General features: G+C 35.6%; 1 protein-coding gene across 5 annotated transcripts in view; it reads right to left on the reverse strand.

Annotated features, from left to right (window-relative positions):
• Window positions 1-3,626: 3,626 nt before the first annotated feature.
• LOC128990974 (uncharacterized) overlaps window positions 3,627-22,075 on the reverse strand; it is a 33,176-nt gene continuing 14,727 nt past the window's right edge. Inside the window, exons 3-9 of one of the 5 annotated variants that reach the window (XR_008490579.1) lie at window positions 20,862-21,997; window positions 19,410-19,667; window positions 13,059-13,925; window positions 8,944-9,045; window positions 8,564-8,602; window positions 5,702-5,742; window positions 3,627-3,979 (exon numbers count right to left, since the gene is read on the reverse strand). Coding sequence is in view for 1 of the 5 variants with exons in the window: in XM_054413662.1 (XP_054269637.1) it covers window positions 8,949-9,045; window positions 13,059-13,925; window positions 19,410-19,667; window positions 20,862-21,997 (2,358 nt within the window). In the remaining 4 variants the exon portion in view is untranslated. Of the gene's footprint in view, window positions 3,980-5,701; window positions 5,743-8,552; window positions 9,046-13,058; window positions 13,926-19,409; window positions 19,668-20,861; window positions 21,998-22,075 lie in introns of all 5 variants that reach the window. The other 4 variants (XR_008490581.1, XR_008490578.1, XR_008490580.1 and 1 more) reach the window with 4 other exon arrangements.

Below are 22,075 nucleotides of genomic sequence, written 5' to 3' on the forward strand. Positions count from 1 at the left end.
TGAGTCATACTTGTTGGTACATTAACAAAAAAATCATTAAAGGTGTCAGGCGAAAGACATATTTCAGTCGGTACTTTGCTCTGCCCTGATTCACTTCTCACTATCTTCCAGGCCGCTTTGCATTTGTTTGTTGATTTATTAATTAGTTTGTTGTTTGCAGAAATTCTTGCCTCATTCATAGCTTTTGTGTAAACTTTCTTGGCATTTTTAAAGTTCATTTTGTCATTAACATTACCATTAGTCTTCCATATGTCATAAAGGTAAATGATATATTCTCTCATGTTTGCAAGTTCAGGTGTAAACCAGTTACTAGGTCCTGGCTTGGTTTTTGGTCTACATTTATTATTTACAATTGGACAATAAACATTGAGATAATAACAAAGTATATTTATAAACATAGAGATCACAGCATCAATATCACAGTTGTTATATAATACTAACCAGCTAAGATTTGAAAGACAATAATTAAAATCAGCTAGCCTAGCAGTAGTAATCAGTCTCCTCTTAAACGATTTAGTTTTTACACCAGCCTGGCTTTTATTATCATCCAGCTTAACATTAACAAAAATACCTGCATGATCAGAGATGAGGTCTTGTCCGTAGAGCCAACATTCATAGTGGTCAGAAACGAGGTTGGTAAATATATTGTCGAGACAGGCTCTTCCTCGGGTTGGGTAGGAGTGCACATTGGGTAGGGGTGTGTGTTGCACAGTAGATAGTAATGGGAATAAAATTCAAAGTCAACAGTTGAAAAGCTTATTGCTAAGGTTATGTTCATTGACCAGAATTTGTTTTAATCAAAACTGAATATCATAAGATGGAGGCCATTTCTATTACCTAATTTGTATAATAAACAATGGCCCAAAACAAATGGTACAATGGTAAAACCATTGTGTTACCTACCTGTAACATTAATGAACAGTGACAACAAGTAAGGAATTAACTGTTCTGTTAGGTGTAAACATTGGGTTTCCATACTTTTAATACTTTTTATGAAATGGCGACCATACATAGTAGGTATTTTAATATATGAATGATATTTTAGGTATGAATGAATGGAGATGAGTGTAGGATGAGTGACGCGATCTTGTAGTCTTGTAAGTGACTAAGGCCGACATTCCTTAGACACAGCTGTTAATTAATAGCCCATACAGCTAATGGCAACTAAGGGACCTACTGTTTATAGTGGAATCCGAACCACATTTTTTTGCCTTGGTATATACGAATTGGTCTAAATATCAGGATTGCACTGCGAGTAGTCGTAGTACTCATTCGTGCGGACGTTAATCCACACCAGGAAGTAACGCAACCACAGTGCATGCCTATAAATATCCACAATTTGTGACCTCCTAGTAGCTGGATTACAGGACGACGCCACCCGTCAATCTTCTAGTTTGTGCACCAGAATCTAGAACTACTTCGGTTTTAAGAGGTTTAACCTGTACACTCATTAGCTATGAGAGCAAAGGACGTCACCAGTTCTCTCTACCATGAAGGTGGTGGAGTGGACCGGACCTTTAATTGGTTTGAATCTTCACAGGTAAAATAAAAAAAAAACCTATCAAGATCAAATAAGTCTCCACCACATCTGGCCAACAGTTTTCTTTCTCTGTAAGGGTTCTAAGCTCGGTCTTAATTCTGTGAGTAGGAGTCGTCATGGCTGACTCAATTAGTAAGGTTGTACCCAAAATCTGCTACCTTGGCACTTTAACAATAATAAGCCATGTTGTATTAGAAAGCCAGGATGAAATAGGAGTCGCCATGTTTGAGTTTGATTAATCCAGCAAGGCGCACATGGTATTGTATATCGCACATGGTGTTGTATATCGTTGGGTGCACCAACTCCAGCCACCCTGAGTGAGACTCTTCTTATGCAAAACCTGGTTCATTTTTTGTATTAGGAAACCAGGAAGAAGTAAAGAGTCAGCATCATGACTCGACTACTGTACTTACTTTTATTTCATTCACTGTCAATGGTAATGGGCATTGACTTGACCAACAGTCCAAATTTGGATTATTTGAAAGTAAAACAATCAATAAAAAGCAGAGGTATTACTTTTTCAAGTACTTTCTCAATTCTTAACCAAGTTATATTTAGAACAATGAATGGTGCATCGTTACCTCAGTCGGCATATGCTTAGAAAAATGGTGTGTACTAGATATGTCCTAGGGCTCATCCCAACTCCGCGCGGTGATCACTTCTGGTCCCTCCGCGCGGTGGTCGATTTAAGCTCTCACAGCCCTGATGGCTGTGCGTCTGTATTTGAAGTTTGAAATTGTTATTAATGTACATGATTTAGAACTGTACGAACCACAGTATAACTAATAACATAAAGTTAATTAGTATAAAATAGAATACCAGTTTAATTTGAATTTACCTATCATTAACCTAACCTTATATAGTATTAAACACACATCTCATACGAAAGCACAACAAGGTAGTGTAGGGATTAGATGTGGCCACCGCGCAGGAGTTATAGACTACTCACTAAAAGTGATCACCGTGCGGAGTTGGACTGCACCCTTCGGGGGCCATAAAACTTTTCCTCGGCTTAAATTTGACCACCGCGCAGAGTTGGGCTATCTCCATGTCCTACACTAGATCTGAACGATATTGCAGTGATTAAATCCTGTAAGTATAAATTTTAGTTGAGGTGGTTTTAAGTTAAAGATTTGTTTGAAAAAGGCTTAAAAAATAGTAATTTTTTTTTTCAAGCATGAATATTGAAGTCATTTTTATTATTAGTCAGTGCAGCTCGGTAGTTCATATGTCTGGTATAATTTTATTTCAGTAATAATTCAATTAATAAGAAAGAAGGGTCTCCTTCCTTTGTGAGATTAGATGCCATGAAAAATTGCTTATTTTCATGTATCACCATTGTTTTTGGTTGTATGGCAATACATATTGTAATTTTTTGCCATACAGATATCTCACAAATTCAACTGTAGCCAGTCAGTTTTGTTTTTAACACCTCAGTATGGTAATAGAAGGCTATAATGTGTAATCTTTTGCTATATTATCTGATATTTTGTTATCTATTCATTTTTCTAATCTAAACATGTCTAAACACAATATACGGCTGTACAATTTTTAGTGAAAAATTCTGCTGATTGTAATTTTGTTTATGTTAAGGTATTGTTTGTGTAGCGAAAGTAATGTTTATTTCAGGAATAGTCAGTTGTTCACAATTTGTTTTTAGTGTATGGAAATTGAACTAGCGTCTAGTGGAAAAAGGAGATCTCAGCTGTATGCAAACGGGAAATTTTTGAATACAGAGTGATGAAAAAGATTTTATTTGTGCTGAAGACTTCATAAATTGATAATTTTGAACAAAGTTTAAACAAACCTCCAATCCCATTTTATCACAATCAACCATGAATATTAAAAGACAGAAACAACTAAATCATACATATTTTTTTCTATCCATCTGAAGGTATATAAATTTTATCTCATAGCCAAACTTTGTTTGACACAGATTTTACAATTAATTATTTTACACTGACATAATATTTGAGTAGTTAGACCAATCATGAGATTTACTACTTCTTTCACACAAGTATTTTTCCAAAAGATTCTACTAGATCCACTAAAAAATTCAAGGAACTATGAATGCCAAGACAAAGAATACAAAACAAATAATTTTATTGGTATAAAATTAGACAGCTTTTTATTACATATATGCCTGAAGTATTTAGGCAGTTCACTTAAATATTTAATGTACTTTTATGAGTACAAGGTAACAAAATTATATGAGTTCCACACTTGATTCTCACTTTTAATTCACACAGAAAATTTCTTGTTCAAGCCGACATCTTGCACAATTGTTCTTCACTTCTTGAATAGCAAACTTGAACCGAAAATCTTGAACACTAGAGTTGGAGTGAGCACCGACTAATATCTTTTTTAGTCTAAAGTCATTCTTCCGTCTAATTGCAAAGAACACCAAACATTTTCTTCTTCCGAACTTTCTTGCTATGGCTGAATGTGAAATAAACATGTTTGTGGGATAAGGATTGGCATGATGACTAAACTAGCTTGGTCTTGGGTTTGGCATGCAACTGAACTCACCTTTTCCTAGTGAAATGCAAGTTTCAGGGAGGCAGGGTGTGAGTTAAACATCACTGGGCAATGGTCGAAGCCACTATTAACCTCAAATACTTATTAAATCAGGAGTATTGATAACGTTAGCACATAATTTCTCTAATAATACAATTTACAGCCCAAACTGTACTAGAAACTATCTACTGACCCAGACCCCAGACCAACCCCAATTTTCAAACTATTAGGGTGGAAAGTGTTGTAGCTTAACTGTTCTGCCAAAATCCTGCCACCCTGAAAATTGGATCCTAATGTTATTATTATTACGTCCAAACTAGACTAGACTGATCACATTTAATAATGGACATCAACCTTGCAAAACTTCCGACAACAAAAGAACAAGGAAACCATTAAAAACACTCCTTGCAACCTGAAGTTGAGATTAATAAATTTACAATGATTATTTTTTAACTCATATTAGTTAGGCCTTGTTTACCTTTAAATAAAGGACAGGTATAAATATACTTAAAATTATATGTTTTAACAGTTTAGGAAATTTACTTAACAAAAGGAAGATAACAATGAAATACGGGTTGGTATTACCTAAAACAAAAGCATCGTTAAATCGTTTTGTACTTGACTCGTATGATTACAAAATAAAAACACAACAGGACCAATTTTAAAATTAGTAAGATTTATGTAACTATCTTGAGTTGGAGCGTATAATAATAGTAATTATATATCTCTAGGAAATAAAAACAACTTGCAACAAAGACATCGCTTTTTGAGTTGGCTTGGGTGACATAGCCTATTAGTATTCTATTAGTATTGCATATTTTGTATTCTGCCTACATTTGATCATAAATAATGCATCTCCTCCTTAACCTTGGCACTGTATAAGATAAAGAAAACAAAATTATATCCGTCCTAGTTTTAAGAAAATATTACTCTTACGCTTTTTACATCCCCACCATCATATCTACAACTCTAGAACTGTGAATGGTTAAATTTACATTAACGCTTTATTATTGGATTGAAAAAGTGATAAGCAAAGAGACCTCCAAAACAGTACAAATTTACCTTTCACTCTTTCAGTGTAATAATTAAAATATTTAAAAAGCTAATGAATCAGTTTAATTTATTAGTCCTATGTTTCATACTATAAAAACCAAAGAGACAAGTAAGAACTTTCAATGGTAGAAATTAAATAAATTCAACCACCAAAGAGAAAATGTAGGGCGCCATAAACCAAGCAGATAAGTATAAGCAATTAAACAAATATTCAACAGATCTAAAGGTAGCACTCCACCAACAGGATGTACAATCAAAACTCAAGACCAAGCTAGCTTAGTTCTAATTGTAAGACAAAAGTAAAAGATAACTTACACATTAATTTTTTCCCAATGATTTGTTAAAGATTTGCAAAATTTAATCCAATAAGCAAAAATTGAATCATATTTATATATTTTTTAAGAAACTTCATTATGCTGAGAACAAAATAGACATGCCAGAAATATAAGATACAAGTATTGTGTATGAAACACAAGTGTGTGCAAGTAGTGGCAATGTATGATGTCTTAGGGTGGAATAAAAACCATTGTGTTACGTGTAACAATAATGAACAGTGCCAAGACAATTGGATACTGTGTAGAGCCAACTTACCATGTGATACTAAAGTCCATGCTTTGGAATAATCTACCGAGCTGAAACAAATGTTAAGCAATGAATGTATATAATACTGTATAAACTCTCATCAGCTTATTAGTTGGTTAAGAAATTAAATGCCAAACCAAGAACTAACTAACAAATATATGCAAATCTAATGCAACAAATAAAATTGTAGGTAGGTCACAAGAGAGCAATAGGCGAGTGCGGAATGATCTCGAGTGCAGCAAAGGCCTTTTGCACTCGTGTTACACATTATATGTTTCCTACAGTCACTATAAAGCATATAAATAATTAGTCTTTCAAACACTATACAACACGTTTTTAGGTTCAGCTGGCAACACAAATAGGTGCCCTAGAGAAAGTAGTACCCGGTCCGTATCACTCCGCTATTTTTCCTCGGCAAGAAATGTGCTCCGCGTTTTGAGAATATAGTTCCGTATGTTTTTGTAATTTAAAGTGGTTTCCGCGCCTAAAAAAAATGCTTTAAAGGTATTTTCTTGTTTATTAAGATCGTAGGAATGTTTTAAAAACGTTTAAAAGAAAAGTCCAGAAAGTTCAGAAATACCGAAACTATAAACACAAAATGACAGGTTAAATCGTAGTTATAATAGTCAATCAGCTGCTCATAGTATTACAATATTATCTTTAAGTGTTGCCAACCTATTTCCAAGCGTACACGGATTACGTGCATAATAGAACCACGTTTTGAGTTGTTTCGTTGGCATCCTGATGTGCGGCAAAGTATAAACCGTACGACAAAGTATAAACCTTACGGCAAAGTATAAATATGCAGCAATTAGCAGCTTTCTGTACTATAAACAGTACAAGGAAGCCAACTTTGTCGGGTGACTGTAGGAAAAATAGTTTTTTTTCCGTTAGGGAAAAGAGGAGTTGAAGTTAGAAATAGAAGGTAAATTGTAATGCAACTAAATAATAACTTCAGGAGGCAAACTTTAAAGCTAGCTAGTTTACAACATAATTACTTGATTCAAAGTTCATTTTAAATGTTTATAATACTTTGATAATTTGTAATAATTGAGTAGAATAAAAGCTCAGAAACTAATTTTCCTTCATTGTTTACAGAATTATTATACAAAAACTATTAAAACAATTTATATTTAATATTTTCTTATTATATTACGATTATTAGTCGTTTTTCAAATTTTTTTATTTACCGGAAAACCAAGGCCCATTCTGCATGAGTGTGAAACCTACCACGGGATTTCCGAACCATTGCGTTAAATTGGCGTGTGCCATTCTACACGTAGCGTTATCACCGCGCACGGCAGCTCACTTCAAATCTACCGTCCAGTAGCATTAATTGGGTTAACACATTGTGGTATGACCCAGAGTACTTTCTTTGTGAGGTTCGGTCTGAACAGTATGTTGTACCAAGGATTTTTCTAATCGTGAGATAAAGGCCAAAAATTGGAATTAAATTGACAAAGCTATGTACTATACCAAGAATGGGAGTCACCAGAGCAATCCAAAACAAAAATCATGACAGCATCTCTCTTCTCAATGTGACACAGCAATAGTAAGACGGGTTACACACCGGTATCTCCGACATGATGTCGCAGATATTTTTCGTGCCTGCGACATGCCCCTTGAAAACCAACCTATGTTAACTTATGGAGCTATACACACCAGTGTCACAGACACGTTGCCTGCGACTCGTGTTGCAGGTGCGTGTCTCGAGTGAACCAACCGGTCAGTGTTTGGACAGACATGTCTCTTGTCTCTTGGGACCGCGCATGCGCAGAACACGTTTCTAGTAGTTTTGGCGCTTTTTAACTTACTTAATTGCCTTATGGTGTGAACTGTAGTATTGTGATATTATAATACTCCAATTGACACCATAAGGAAATTACGTAAGTACTGTAATACAATTAATTACAAAGTATTTTGGAAAAATTACCATGAAATTATCATTAATGTTTTTGTAGAAAGAACAACAGCAACAACACATCATTTTCTTCTGACGATGACATTATTTAAACTGATGAATTTTTTGATTCCTTCACTTTCATGTCGCCAGCACGTGCCTCTTCCTGGAATATCTGCGACATTATGTCGGCGATACCGGTGTGTAACCCGCCTAATAGTTCATCGAATGTCTCAACAGACCTTCTGTAAAACTGGAAAAACTATTACGGGTACCTCCGATGGTCATTAAACATGACATGGAATGTCCCTCTGGCGCATCTGTTTGATAATGTTTGATGTGTCCATCATCGGCTCTTCTTACGTTTCTTCCTCAGCAGTTGAAATAGTTGGAGTTAGACAACCCAAGCTATTCAACTTATCTCCACTGGATCTGAGCCACCTCGTCTAGAATGGCCTCACATGGGTTTCACACAGTCTACATTACATACACAGTCTACAGTCTACATACACAGTCTATATTGGCAAGGCCATGCGAATCTCCTGTTGCGGGATTCATACTCGTGTAGAATGGGCCACGAAATAAATGTAACAAGAAATAACTGAAAATGTGCCGTTTTATAAAAGTTATTGTAATCAACAGCCTAACACGTCGAGTACTAATGAACATTGAACAACATTGAAATAAATGTCGACCGCACTGAGAGTGCTAAGTATTAGCTTCTTAGGTGCCCTGTCAGGATGGCAGCATGTTTCTGGCTCTCCCAAGTATTAACAAACTTAGACAGAAAAATTACAAACACCTTAGAGTGTTATGAATGGAAAGATAAAAGTAAAAGATTACATTACGCCAATCTAGACATCTTACGTTAAGCACGTAACAACTGGCACCAAACACAAAAGTAAAACATCCTATGAGTAAATCTTTAAAGGATAAATAAGGATTATTTAAGTACCTGACCTTTGACCAACCTTATTCATGCGGAACCACAGCAGTCATGCCCACTGCTTCTGAAACAGAGGCTTCAAACTCATCAAGCAAATGGTCAAGTTGATGCAATTCATGATAAGCACTTAGTTAGTGTCACTCCGCAACCGACAAATTACTTACCGGTACCAAATGAATTCTTAACATTATCAACTCAAGTTTCCACCAACTTGGTAAATGCAAACTTAATTTCAACAAATAACAAACTAAACCAAAGGAACTTGAACATGACATTACTTGCAATATAAACTATACATATAAAGAATGGAGAGTATAATGGTTTACAATAACAAATCATATGACTTTAGATGTTAATAATGAAAAATAAATAACTGTAAAAGTCTTAACTCTAAAGTATATTTACAGGGGTCAATGGAGATGTTGATACTTGCAAGCTTTATCTTGGCATCTCCCTGTCAAATCGTAAGGACACAGAATGGTTTTGTCATTGGCACCCTTGTCGGCACTGTAACCAAAGGCATACTATTTACCTTCCATTGGGCACTTGCAGGGTTATGTACAGTTATTATTAATTAGGGTTCAGAAAGTAAGGAACGTTTTCATCTGACACTGACATGCAATTCTATTCCATACATATTCGTCTCTTCAATGACAGTCCAAATGCAACAACGTCTTTACATAACAATAGCTAAAATGTGGCGAAAATGGATCGTAATTGCTACGGGAAAAGTTAAAAAATGCTGCTGAAAAGTAAAATACAGTATTTATTTAATACAGTAGTAAACAGTGAATAAACAGTACTGTACATTAAATACAGTATACAATATAAAACTACTGTATTGTGTATAGAGTGCAGCAATGAGGTGTTCGGATTAGTGGATGTACGGATTACTGGGGTTCGGATTAAAGAGGTTCTACTGTATACAGTAGAATCCCCCTTATCCGGATACCTTTTAACCGGACTACACTCGGCGGAAATGACATCTCTTTAACCAGACAATTTTTATCAGCATATTGGTTTAACCGGACTAGATCGGCAGTAAGTGGGCGATACTGAAACCTCAGTTCTCGCGGGAAAGATTCGAGACCAGTGATCTCGTGTCCAAATACAATGCTTAAATTTAAGTCGAATATCACAGTAAACGGTCCGTTTTAAAGAGTTTTTGGGGACGTCGGTTTAACCGGAAAACCCGTTATCTGGACTGGCCTCGGTCCCGAGGAGTCCGGATAAGAGGGAGTGTACTGTATAATACGCTAAGCCGATTTTTGTGAACAGAACTCCTCCCTCATTTTTGGACCGATTTTGATGATTAAAGTGTCAAAATAATGGCCCTGATCTGCAGTTTTGCAAAGTGTGTATTTTTTTTTTAATATTTATTAGTTCAGGCTGGATCTTCCATCAAAGTTGGGTTTTCTCCCATAAGATTAACATTGGGGAATCTAAATACTTATGGAAACTTTGTCTCCACTAATTTAAGAGGACGGCTGGGCGTAGGAACTCTGTAGAGGTGTCTAAAGAAAGGCCTCGGTCTGCAGATGAGAAATCAAAAGAAAAACTAAGTAAATTCCCTTAGGGATCTGTCCCGTAAGCCTTTAAAGTTCCCTTCCCAGACTTGTTTACATTATCATCATATGATTAATTTCACACTACTTTTTAATGAAAGAGCTGTTAATATTTAAATTGTATTTTAAACTACACACATTTATTGGGAGTTACTGAATTGTAGAAATATGCACCTGATTTTGAAAGTCATTAAGCTGGAAAACTGCAATCTACTGCAGAATTTTAAAGAGCCTTTGAATGTTATTAGACTTATGAAAAGGGTTGTGCATGTTTACTAGCGCTACTCAGCAACAAAAACCATTTAATTTATCTCTAAAATAGATATTCTTAAAGAGCACTGAGCAGCAGCCTAAAAAAAATCCATGCAACTTACCCAATCTTATTCGGCTTATATTTCTCCAACGGATAATTCATCTGCAGAAGAATGTTATTGTGCTCTTACCGTGTCTAATAACATCCAAACATAGAAACCTTGCCTAAAACAGTACCTATCTTGACAAATTATTTGCGGTGGCCTATATTACGGACCGTGGCCCACTGGGTTGGTAACATTATTAAAAATAACACAACATTTTGGCTGTAAAAATGGTCCAATGAGTACTATTTTAGCAGCTACTGTCATGACAATAAGGTTATAAAGAAACTTACACTATAATGGATATACCACCTCCTTTTGAAGTTAGAATGTGTCCTTCCCAACAGATATTTTTTTCAAATAAAATCATAGGCCTAGATTAATTTGCATTCAGGGTGTCTAGTTTATTTCCATTACAAAATTCAAGACTAATTCCAGACTTTTCAAGACTAATTCCAGATTTTTCAAGACTAGTTTTTTCAACAATTAGTGGGTGTTGATACCAAAATGTATCGATTCTCAATTCTTGATACCGATTCCAATTTTTATAGCTTAACCAAATTTTCTAAATAATACTACACCAACCCCTGTCTTTGTCATAAAGTAGTATTATGATAATGTTGTGTTTTCAAGTGAAGAAATAATGCAGCAATAAAAAATTCCAACTAGCAAATTTGGTTTTTTTATCATGAAATCTTCCGCGTACCATACATTTAGACATCATCATTGACTGCAGCGGTTACAGAAACGTGATCGTCCATGATCGCGGCAAAATCATGAACATTTGCCGCGGCCGTGTAGACATCTTCGTCGTCTCCCGCGGTCACGGAAACGTCATCTCCTGCGGTCACGGAAACGTCATCGTCATCTCCCGCGGTCACGGAAACGTCATTGTCGTCATCCGCGATCGCGACAAAATCATGAACATTTCCCGCGGTCGAGCAGATATCGTCGTCGTCCGTGATCGCTGCAAAATCATGAAAATTTCTTGCGGCCGTGTAGACATCATCATTGACTCCCACGGTCATGGAAACGTCATCGTCGTCCTCCACGATCGTGGAAAAATCATGAGAACATTTCCCTCGCCCGTGTAAACATCAACGTCATCTCCCGCGGCCACGGAAACGTCATTGTCATCTCCTGCTGTCACAGAAATGTCATCGTCGTCTCTCGTGGTCACGGAAACGTTATCGTCGTCTCCCGCGGTCACGGTAACGTCATCGTCCCCCGCTGTCACAGAAACGTCATCATCGTCTCTCGTGGTTTCGGAAACGTCATCGTCGTCGTCCACTATCGCTGCAAAATCGTGAACATTTCCCGAGGCCGTGTAGACATCATCATCATTGGTTTCGCGGTTACGTAAACGCAAGACGTTGATCGCGGCAAAATCATGAAAATTCTCGACTTTGAAATCAAATTTAAGACTAAATCCCGACTTTTCAAGACCATTTTGAAATTCAATACTAATTCCCGACTTTCCCGACTACTAGACACCCTGTGCATTACACTGATGAAAGTGAAAGTGTTTAACTACAAAAGATCCACCAATACAATATTAATACTATTTAACGGGGTTTCCAAAGGATGAGATACCACATAACCATAGAGATACCACATAACATACTATACTAATAATAACTCCGATGACGTACAGTATGAGAAATATTTTATTCATTGAATGATCAACCATATTTGGTAGCTAACGCAATTAATATCATTATTGTTTATACATTTATTACTCTTTAAACAATGCTAAATGCTCAAAATATGTATAATTTCATTCAATTTATCACAGTTATATGAATTAGCGTAAGCCTTGAAAGTAACTGTTGATTTCGACGGGTTTCACCTAGTCTCTATTAAACTCAATAATGCCGTCAACTTCCACTTAAGCTGGACGTTTTTTTAAGGTGGGCTTCTCCCGCCTGCTGAGCTACACATTATTGAGCTTAAAGTCAGGATTGCACACGTACAGTAATCGATCCCGCGCATGTAGAAAGACCTCTGCGCTACACTAGTCAGTGCAATGCCTTAGCCTACTGAGCTACCATGCCAACATCGGCCGACTGGCTTTGTTTGTAGTTATAAGCAAGCACACGACAACACTAGCGCTCCTAAGTCTGCTTCAACAATGAAGTATTTGAGTGCCAGTGAGTTAGCACGACTTCTACTTTTAATCATCATTCGCTACGAACGTTAGTTTTTCATAACTTTGATAATACTTTTCTCACCCATCTTTAGACTTAGAGTATCCAAATTGTTAACACATATTTAGTACATAGCATACTAGTTCCTTCCATAAGGATTTAGATTTTTTCATCTCCACAAGTTTTTATAAAAATATTTAATTACTAATTTTCTATGAAAAAATAGTAAATTTTTGAAAATTTTAAAAAAACACTTAGAGTAAATATATTTTTTTTAATCTTTCATAAGGAACTAGATAAACATTTGATCTAAAAAAATAAAAATAAATATAAAAAAAACTGAACCACTTTAGCCGGTTAACTCTAGTGTCCATTTAAATTTTCTAAAGAACTTAAATAATGAAAACCCCTATTTAAGATGGAACAAAATTTAAATAAAAAGTGAAAATTACCTGGAACCCAGATGCCTGAACTGAAGAATGGATTTGTACTTGAGCTTTGATTTAGATGATCCAGAATTATTAGAATGGCACCTTTGTCCAGAGTTTCCGGAGCCACTTTCATTCGATGGAATGTTCCTAGTTTTATCACAGACTTTGATTTTATTACATGTGTTATTATTTTTCACTAAATTTTGTATTTTCACCGTTTCTTCAGTGACTTCGGAATCAAAAGATTTTGCACAACGTTCAGTGGTAAGCTCTTCATTTGTACATTCTTTTGATTTTCTACCTGAATCTTCTGCATGTTTACTTATTATTATTGATTGCAAAGAACTTTGTGACTGTAGCTGGCTGGATTCAGAAGAAATTGAAACATCAAATGTTGTAGCACTGTTTTCTGAATTGTATTTTCTTGAAGTATCACAGGTTTTAAAACGCACAGTGTCCTCGCTTGTAACAGTATTTACAGGAATTAGCTCTGAAGCGGTACAATCAACCATGCCTGAAACATTTCTTTCCTTTTGACAGTTCCTTTTGACCTTCAGATGATGCAATACTTGACCTTCTACGAGAACATTAGAACAAACATTTGTTTCTTGAATCTCAGTATCACAGCTATAACTTAAAGGCAAATCGTCCAGCATAAATTCGTTTGGATCCTGTAGCCACAAAATGTTGCAATCTTCAACATCTGGTTCCGAATTTCCAGAATTTTTCTCTAACAGGTTAGCATGCATTTCTGTCAATTCTTCTTTGGTTATGTCTGGATTGTGAATTAAGGACTTTATTATACTTCGCCCTTCTCTTACTTTGTCCATTTTCTCCTTCACTTGTTTGACTTTCTTGGTCATCAATTTCTGAGCTGTTGTGGGGATTCTGAAATAAAAGAACACAAATGAATGAGTTTATCTGATGAAGTACATTCATAACTAAGGAAGTAGTCATTGACATGACAGTTTTTACATTGAGTTAACCAGAGAATTTTAAAATATAAAGACTGGGATCAACAAAAAATTGATGTTGTATGCAACAAAAATATTTTCACCACACTACAATGTTTTTAGGCGTTTATTGGAGGCCGAAAGCTACGTATTGCTGTCATGTAATCTGTCATCGTCAATTGGGGACCGAGCAGGTTTTTACATCCCTAGGGCCAAAAACCAACTGTTTGCTTATTTAGTTAAAGCATTATTAATGCATGCGGAAGACCCTAGAATAAACACAGCTACACCCACAGGAGTAGAAATATTAGCAGCACTCAAAGACTTGAAGAATGGCAAAGCACCCGGTGGAGACAGCATGCTTAAATTGAATGCTAACCTGACAGCAGAAATACTCCTGGAATTATTTAAAGAAATATGGGAGAAGGAAACAATAGCGGATGACTGGAAAAAGGAATGCTAATCAAAATCCCAAAGGAGATACCTCACAATGTTCTAACTGGAGAGGCATTACCCTGCTTTGTTAAGACTGTTGCTAGTACAGTCTTTACTAGAATCATATTAAATAGAATGTAATAGACACAAAACTTAGTAGAGAACAAGTAGGCTTCAGGAAGGACCATTCCTGTATCAACATGATCAACACCCTAAGAATCAGTGTTGAGCAATGCTCAGAATACCAGTCATCGGTCTATTTGGCCTTCGTGGATTTTGAAAAGGCCTTCGACTCTATTAACAGGGATTCTATTTGGAAAGCACTGCATGAGTTCGGAGTGCCGACAAAAATCATCAACCTCATCAGAGAATTCTACGAGAACTACAGATGCCAAGTAATCCATAAAGGAAAACTATCATCGGAGCCATTTGAAATTGGAACAGGAGTTAAACAAGGCTGCTTACTGTCACCAATAATTTTCCTCATGGTTCTAGACAAAGTAATGAGGAAAACAACGAGTAGGCAGAGAGGCTTGCAGTGGGGTCTAACAGACAGGTTAGAGGATATTGATTTTGACGATGATTTGTGCTTGATATCTCATGCACTAAAAGATATGAAAGAAAGTCTTGAGGAGCTTAACACCAATGGAAGGAAGGTCGGCCTCAAAATAAACTTTGAAAAAACTAAAGAAATGAGAATCAATGCAAGGAACAATAATTCCCTGGAAGTGGGCCATAAGGCAATTGAGCAGGTGGACCAAATTCAATACCTTGGAAGCACTGTGTCAAAGATGGGGGGTGTAGGATTAGGAAGGCCAAAGGGGTATTTGCACAACTAACACCAGTTTGGCGATCAAACCAGATACAAAGAAATACCAAGCTAAGAATATTTGAATCAAATGTTAAATCCGTTCTCTTGTATGTTCGCCAGACATGGAAAGTCACCAGCAAGTTGTAGATTTTAATAAACAAATGTCTCCGCAAAATTGTCAACATCCATTGGCCACAAAGAGTAAAAAAAACGAAGAGCTTATGAGAAGAACGCATGAAAGCCCCATTGGTGAAGTTATCAAGAAAAGGAAGTTTGCTGGATGGGTCGTACACTCTAAGATGACCAAATGATAACATCAGCAAACAAGCATTAGAGTGGAACCCCCAAGGAAGTAGAAAACGGGGAAGACCAAAGATAACTTGGAGGAGGTCCATCGAGATAGAGATAGAGGAGGAAGGCAAGAACTGGAGAGAAGTAAAGCAGCTGGCCCAGAACCGTGTATGGTGGAGAGCTTTTTTGCGGCTCTATGTCCCCCACGGGAATACAGGAACTAAGTCAAGTAAGTCAAGTCATTAATGTATCTATTAAATACACAAGCAGTATCAATATGCATTGCAATAGACTTGTTTTATTGTAACCGCTACCATAGATAAAACATACGTTCTTAGTAGATTTTCCATTGTCATGGAACAGCTGAAGCCAATTTTATCGTTAGTTCCGTCCGATGCACTGTAGAGGTCGTGTTTTGTTTACAATTTGTTTCTTGTTATTTCAGTAATTTAAAACCCCGTTTAACCAAATAAAACGACGTAATCACAAACAATAACTTTACCACCAGTGTCACCAGACATGAACTAGACACGTCGAAAACGAGCTTCAAAATTTACATGGTGTACAGAAGTAGACATGGAACTACTCGTGTTTGTTAGTCTATGCCGCTACCTAGGCAACTATTTAGTATTTATTATTGTTTTTGCTGATTTCTCAAAATATTTCACATAACCTTTAATTTGTAGTAGTGTTGACTATTAATGTGCATCATTATTGTGGTGAATAGTGGTAAGAGGGTGTAGTGTGGTGAAAGATAGCATTCGTACCATGGGCCAAATGGTTTTGGAGCTCTAGATCGTTTTAAGTTCTCGACTTCGTCTCAAACTTAAAAATGATCTCGAGCCGGCACAGCCTCATTTTCGGCACTAGATACGAAATATACTATTCATTATTAAATAACACAAAATTATTTATAGGCTATTAGTTATAAAATATTTTTTTTAAGAAGTATAACTTTATCAAAAGCTTAAATCTTCTTCATGCTCATAATGAGCTCTGAGGAATAAGCCAGTTTTCTATGGAGTTTCGTGCCTACTACAAAAGAGAGGGATAGGTAATGAAAAAAATTAACTGTATAGATGTAGCAAAACTAATTAATCCTCTCTTAAGCTAATCACGATATAGGTTACTTCTAAAAGGCCTACCAACATACTAGATGAGCACTGTATAAATAATAAAACACCACTTTTAAAATTTGGATTTAACAACATATTATTTCCATCCCTCCAATATGACAACAGTTACTGTTATATATATTCACATCATGTACAAGGACCGTTCTGAAAGTAACCTCCGTTTGACAGATAACCCTATGGAGAGAATAGTGGCATGGCCAATCGGCTACAAACTTAAGCAGCAGATCAGTTCCTGTCCAAATCCTCCACCAAGAGTAAAGTGTAAGCTGTTATAAGATTTTTAACATCAAAATTACCAGTTTTTGGCTGCAGCTATTCATCAGAAATTTTGAAAGTACCAAATGTGATAACTGAGGAAGAAATTTGTGAAAGGGTTCATCTAAAGGGTCATACAAAACCCCATATGCTAACCAGTAGCTCCCATTTCTTCTAGTATAATATATGACGTGGCTGAAAGTATATCATGGGGTCATATGAAACACCAGTCGTTCTCTGATTACAAAGAACTTAAATGTACTTGTTTGAATTCACTTTTTATACTTTTAAATGTTTTCCTTTTGATGTTTGTGATATAAGGCCCACCCCCCTATGTGTGTGGTTATGTGATTTGTGTTTTTAGGCTTATTGATCTAATCTTGACTGGGTTAAGGTTTGTTCACACTTGGCAATTTTACTCGCTGCGACTAGAGCAGCGGCTACTAATCGTTAAGTGAGAACAGAAAGTAGTGGCAACTAGCACTTGCCACCGAGTAAATGTTTTAGCCATAAAATAAACATCATAGATGCCATTTTGGAAATACAGTAGAGTCCCGTTAGTCCGAAATGGTTGGGACCGGGCCCATTTCGGATTACCGAATATTTCGGATTAAACGTTTTTTGTTTTTTTTTTTTTATTTTTTTATTTTTTTGAAATTTTTTTATTTTTTGAAATTTTTTTTGTCTTCTTACTACTTTTTCGGACGCAGGCACGAGCCCGGGATTGTTTTTCACATTACTTAAAGCTAGACCTATTGGCTGCAGCATTATCACGTAATAAAATCCATTTGTGATTTGGCGGACAAAAATGTAAAATCTTACAGTAATAACAAAAATGGTGAAATATTTACTAAAATACTCTACAAAAAAAGTCTATCTCGCCCATCCGCTACAGAATACTTTGACGAGGTACAGCTAACTGTGTCAAAAGTTTAATAAAAAAAATTCAAAAAAATTCCAAAAATTTTAAAAAAACTTCAAAAAATTTCCAAAAAAATTTCAAAAAATTTTCAAAATTTTTTTTTAAAATTGCCAAAATTTTTTTTATTTATTTATTTTTTTTTTTCGGATTAAGCGGACTTTCGGATTACCGAAGTTCGGATTATCGGGACTCCACTGTAACTGTTGTTCAAATCAGTGTTCTACTCTTATAATAATTCAGTTTTGAAAATCTTTGTACAACTAAATCTACAGTCCTACTGGACCGAGATTATTAATGAATGGGTTGTTGGAAAGTTTAATCTGTGTAGATTTGCACATGATTAAGGAAAGTATAATTTTTATAAAGATTTGTGGAAAAGTAAAAATACAAGAAAACATTACAAACGGCTTCTTCATAGTTTTGATTTATAGCCAAGTTTAGGCTGCCTTTATTGAGTATTTTCAAGAAATGCACTTAAATAATTTATATTATTAATTACATCTAACTTAACTGGTGAGCTGCCAAGAGAGCAGAAGCCAGGACTCTAGAATAATAATTCTGCGAAAGGACCTTGGGACCAATCAAGGTCTTTCACACTCCTGAGTTCCGATTCGTCCATCACATCTTTTCATTACGATCGGCCCGATAATATGACTTTATTGTATTTAAATAAAATGGAACGACATAAAAATAGTTTATTCACACAAAGTTAGAGCCACACGACCTTTCTACCTCTTAACCTGAGTTTGATAAAAATACAGAAGAGATAATAACAAAAGAAAATACATAATAGCTCAATGAATAAATAGAAGACAAAGAATATCTTTATTCAAGGCCAATGCATTTTAAATGTAAATTTTCCAGGCCCTAGATCATTGTATGCTATGAATTAGACGGTTCTTTATTTTTATAATTTTATTTAACACAGACGACTCTAATCCTCCATTCTTAATCCCACAGATGACAATTTTCTCAGCACAGTAAACACAACCAATCTGAAGCAGCCACTACAACTCGCCATGACTCAAGAGTATATTTTGCTGGTGAGTAGTAGATGCGACTAATAGTAGCAGCAACTAAGTCGCGGCGAGTTAGTCGCCAAGTGTGAACGGGCCTTAAATACAACCCTATTAAATATTTTGTATGATGACTATGTCTTTTCCACGTTTGTTATTAATGACAATAAAGTATCTAATTTGATTTGACTTAAAAGTGTGAGCAATGGCTCAAAGGCACAGGCAGGAGATTTTCTGAACAGAACTTTTAAGCTTGTAAAAGGCTTCCATAAGTACTGAAATGTGTATGATAATTATGTAGAAGAATAAAGTCAAGATGTAATTTCATTGTAGATGTTAGCCTCCGGATTCCCATTTAATATTGAAAAAGGTTTAAATACATGCTATTAGGCAATCTATTCAAATTGCAAAAGCATGTATTTAAACCTTTTTAATAAAGAAGGAACTTTAAGATGTATTAAACACAGTGTTTTATTTACATTAATGTTTTTACACAACTGGCCAGAGGTTACTTTCCAAACGGCCCTCGTAACTCACAACAGTTGTCACTCACTCAAAAGAAGCACGGTGAAGCGTAGTCTCCAGCTGTATGATGTTCGAACACCTCACATTGACAGCAGAATGTGTATCACGGAGTCTCTGCTCGCTATCTTTAGCCACCAACAGCTGTTTATGCAGAGAGTCTTCTGCGGCATGCAGTGCTCTGCGCAGCTCGCTAATGTCTACAACCGCTTGCTCCAACCTGCGCTGTTGACTGTCCAGATCATCCAGTGACTCGGTCATCTCCGACAGGTCGTCCAGCAATCCAAATCTTTGACATAAAATCATTTTATTTTAACCTCTTCAAAAGCCCATTAGTAAAAATTTATTGAAAAACTATGATTTAAAAAAATAAGAAGCCAAGGTTGAGGTAAGAGTGATTAATAAAGTAGGGGCTCAATTCATAGAGCATTGGTAGAGCAAGGACAAGTTTATTCTGTCTGTTGCCTGGAGAAAATATCAAATTATACAAGGTTATCATAATTTTTCAAGATTTCTTTAACTTTAACTCAGACAACTTTTATTTAATATCAATGTGCCTTGTATTTCCTACACAGGTTTTAATATAATGATAATTACAATTATTTTGGGCTTATTTGTTCCAGGGGTGGATGTACCATGAATAAGGGTGCTTAATCCATCCCTTCCTTTAATTAATTAATTTTTACTTTTAAATATATATTTTCAATTGCTACATTTTTAACTACAGTAGAATCCTGGTTAACCAAAATAAACAGGGGAGAGCAGTTTCGGATAACCAATTTTTTGGTTAACCCATCAAATGCTAAAAATAGCCTATGTATTACCAAAGTTTGTAGGAAAAATAAATTTAAAACAATGTCTATATAATAGAGTGTTTTATTTCAGCTGCAAAAATGTTACAATGGGTTATAGAAAAGCCCCTTTCGAGAGAGGAAAGGGCCTCGCTGTCAACGTATTACTTATATTTTAGCCCTGTATTAATTTTTGGAACAGTTTTGGTTAACCCGGGTTCTACTGTAGGTTGAAAATGTAGCAATTGAAAATGTATATATAAGAGAAGAAATTAATTTGTATAAATCTATGAAAGAAACAATGAGGGTTCTTTACATTAGTATTTAATTTTAATTGTTTATTATTAGTAGTTTATTGACAATTATTACTGTGTATAAAACACTGTTTTAATGCTGTTATTTAATAATAGTTATTTTACTGTATTGATGTGACCATTCAAATTGGCTAGTCAAGCAAACTAAAGTTGATCACTGACTTTTTAAGTTAGTTATTTCTTACTTGAGAATACTGGCAATGATTCAATCTCTTTGGTTAAGTTAAAACCAAGCGGAATATTTGCACACACTCTCACATAAACCATACTGAAGCTGAAAAAAACTCAACTCCCGTGCATTGGCAAGAAAATCCAAACACCTACAAACTTATCTAGAATATGCAAACATTATCTTAAAACGTATAACTTACTACATACCTTTCACTAAGCAGTTCTGATTTTTTGGCTCCCAACTCTTCCTGAGAACATGGTTTTGGGTCTGATTGACTTGAGTCTTTTAAATCTTCTGGGGCAGGAGTTTCTTTAATATTTTCTGTTGAATTGGATTCCGCGTTCTGTTCCTCCACCTGTATTTCACATCTAGTTTCTGGATTCAAAAACTGATGTCTATTAAAATGTTCTACAGAGGATTTACCAGAATCAGGAGAAAAATCTCGAACATCACCCACTTTGTCACTGAGCGTTTCTTTAGTCGATACATTATTTTCATTGTCACAATTATTGACTCTACTACAGGGTTCTATGTCTCCGGAATTCAGCCCAAAAAGTCCAGAAGCGCTTGCCGTAGTTTGGCTGAAATAGAAATCCCCGGTTGTGGAAAAGTTACCTACTGTAGAACTAGATTGAGATTCACAAGATATTTTTGGTGAATTTTCTTTGTTCATTTCCAACTCGTAACTAGATATATTTTCTCTATTTGTGGCATTATTTTTCTGGACTGAAGAAACTATTTTTCTTTGCCCGCTTAGGTTTTCTGACTTCTCTTTCATAGCTGCTGTTGTTGTGTCTACACTTAACCGTTTTGATCTGCTTTCATCTGAGTCTGAGTTGGTGGCTCTTTGGGACTGATCTAGATTTTTTGAATCCGTCTCAATTTTTCTATCAGTAATAAGGTTAACTGTCGGCACACAAATTTTTTGATCCGAGGACTTCAATTGTTCATTCTGAACATTATGACTGTCTGAATTTAGTCTCCTTGCAATATTTTCTTCATGGTGGAAAGAACTGATTATTTCATCTGCATCACTAAAACCTGAGCTTATGGAGTCTTCTTTAACATTCACATTTCTAGGGTTACTTGAGCCGTAATTTTCTAATATCCTTTCATCCAAATTCAGGTCCCCATGGCTACTATTAGGCCTACTATGGATGTTTTGGTTTGAATTCTCTTTAATCTGTTTGTTGTTTTCTGTCGTAAGAACCTGTTTTAAAAGTGATTTAGATGTCTCTGTTGCCTTCCTAGGAATTCTCTTCAACCTTCTTTCCCTCTCCTTCTGTTCTAAAATAGCTTTCAAACGTTTGTATTCTTCCTGTTTTTCAATGGGCAACAGCTTCTACAAAATAGATAAATAATAATTATTCAAACAGGCAAAATAAATGTAATTACTACTATCAAGGCACAAAACAGGAAT

Source organism: Macrosteles quadrilineatus, unplaced genomic scaffold (assembly GCF_028750875.1).
Source record: "Macrosteles quadrilineatus isolate MER2022 unplaced genomic scaffold, UCM_ALF_1.0 Scaffold_3__2_contigs__length_128488019, whole genome shotgun sequence".
Lineage (NCBI taxonomy): Eukaryota > Metazoa > Arthropoda > Insecta > Hemiptera > Cicadellidae > Macrosteles > Macrosteles quadrilineatus.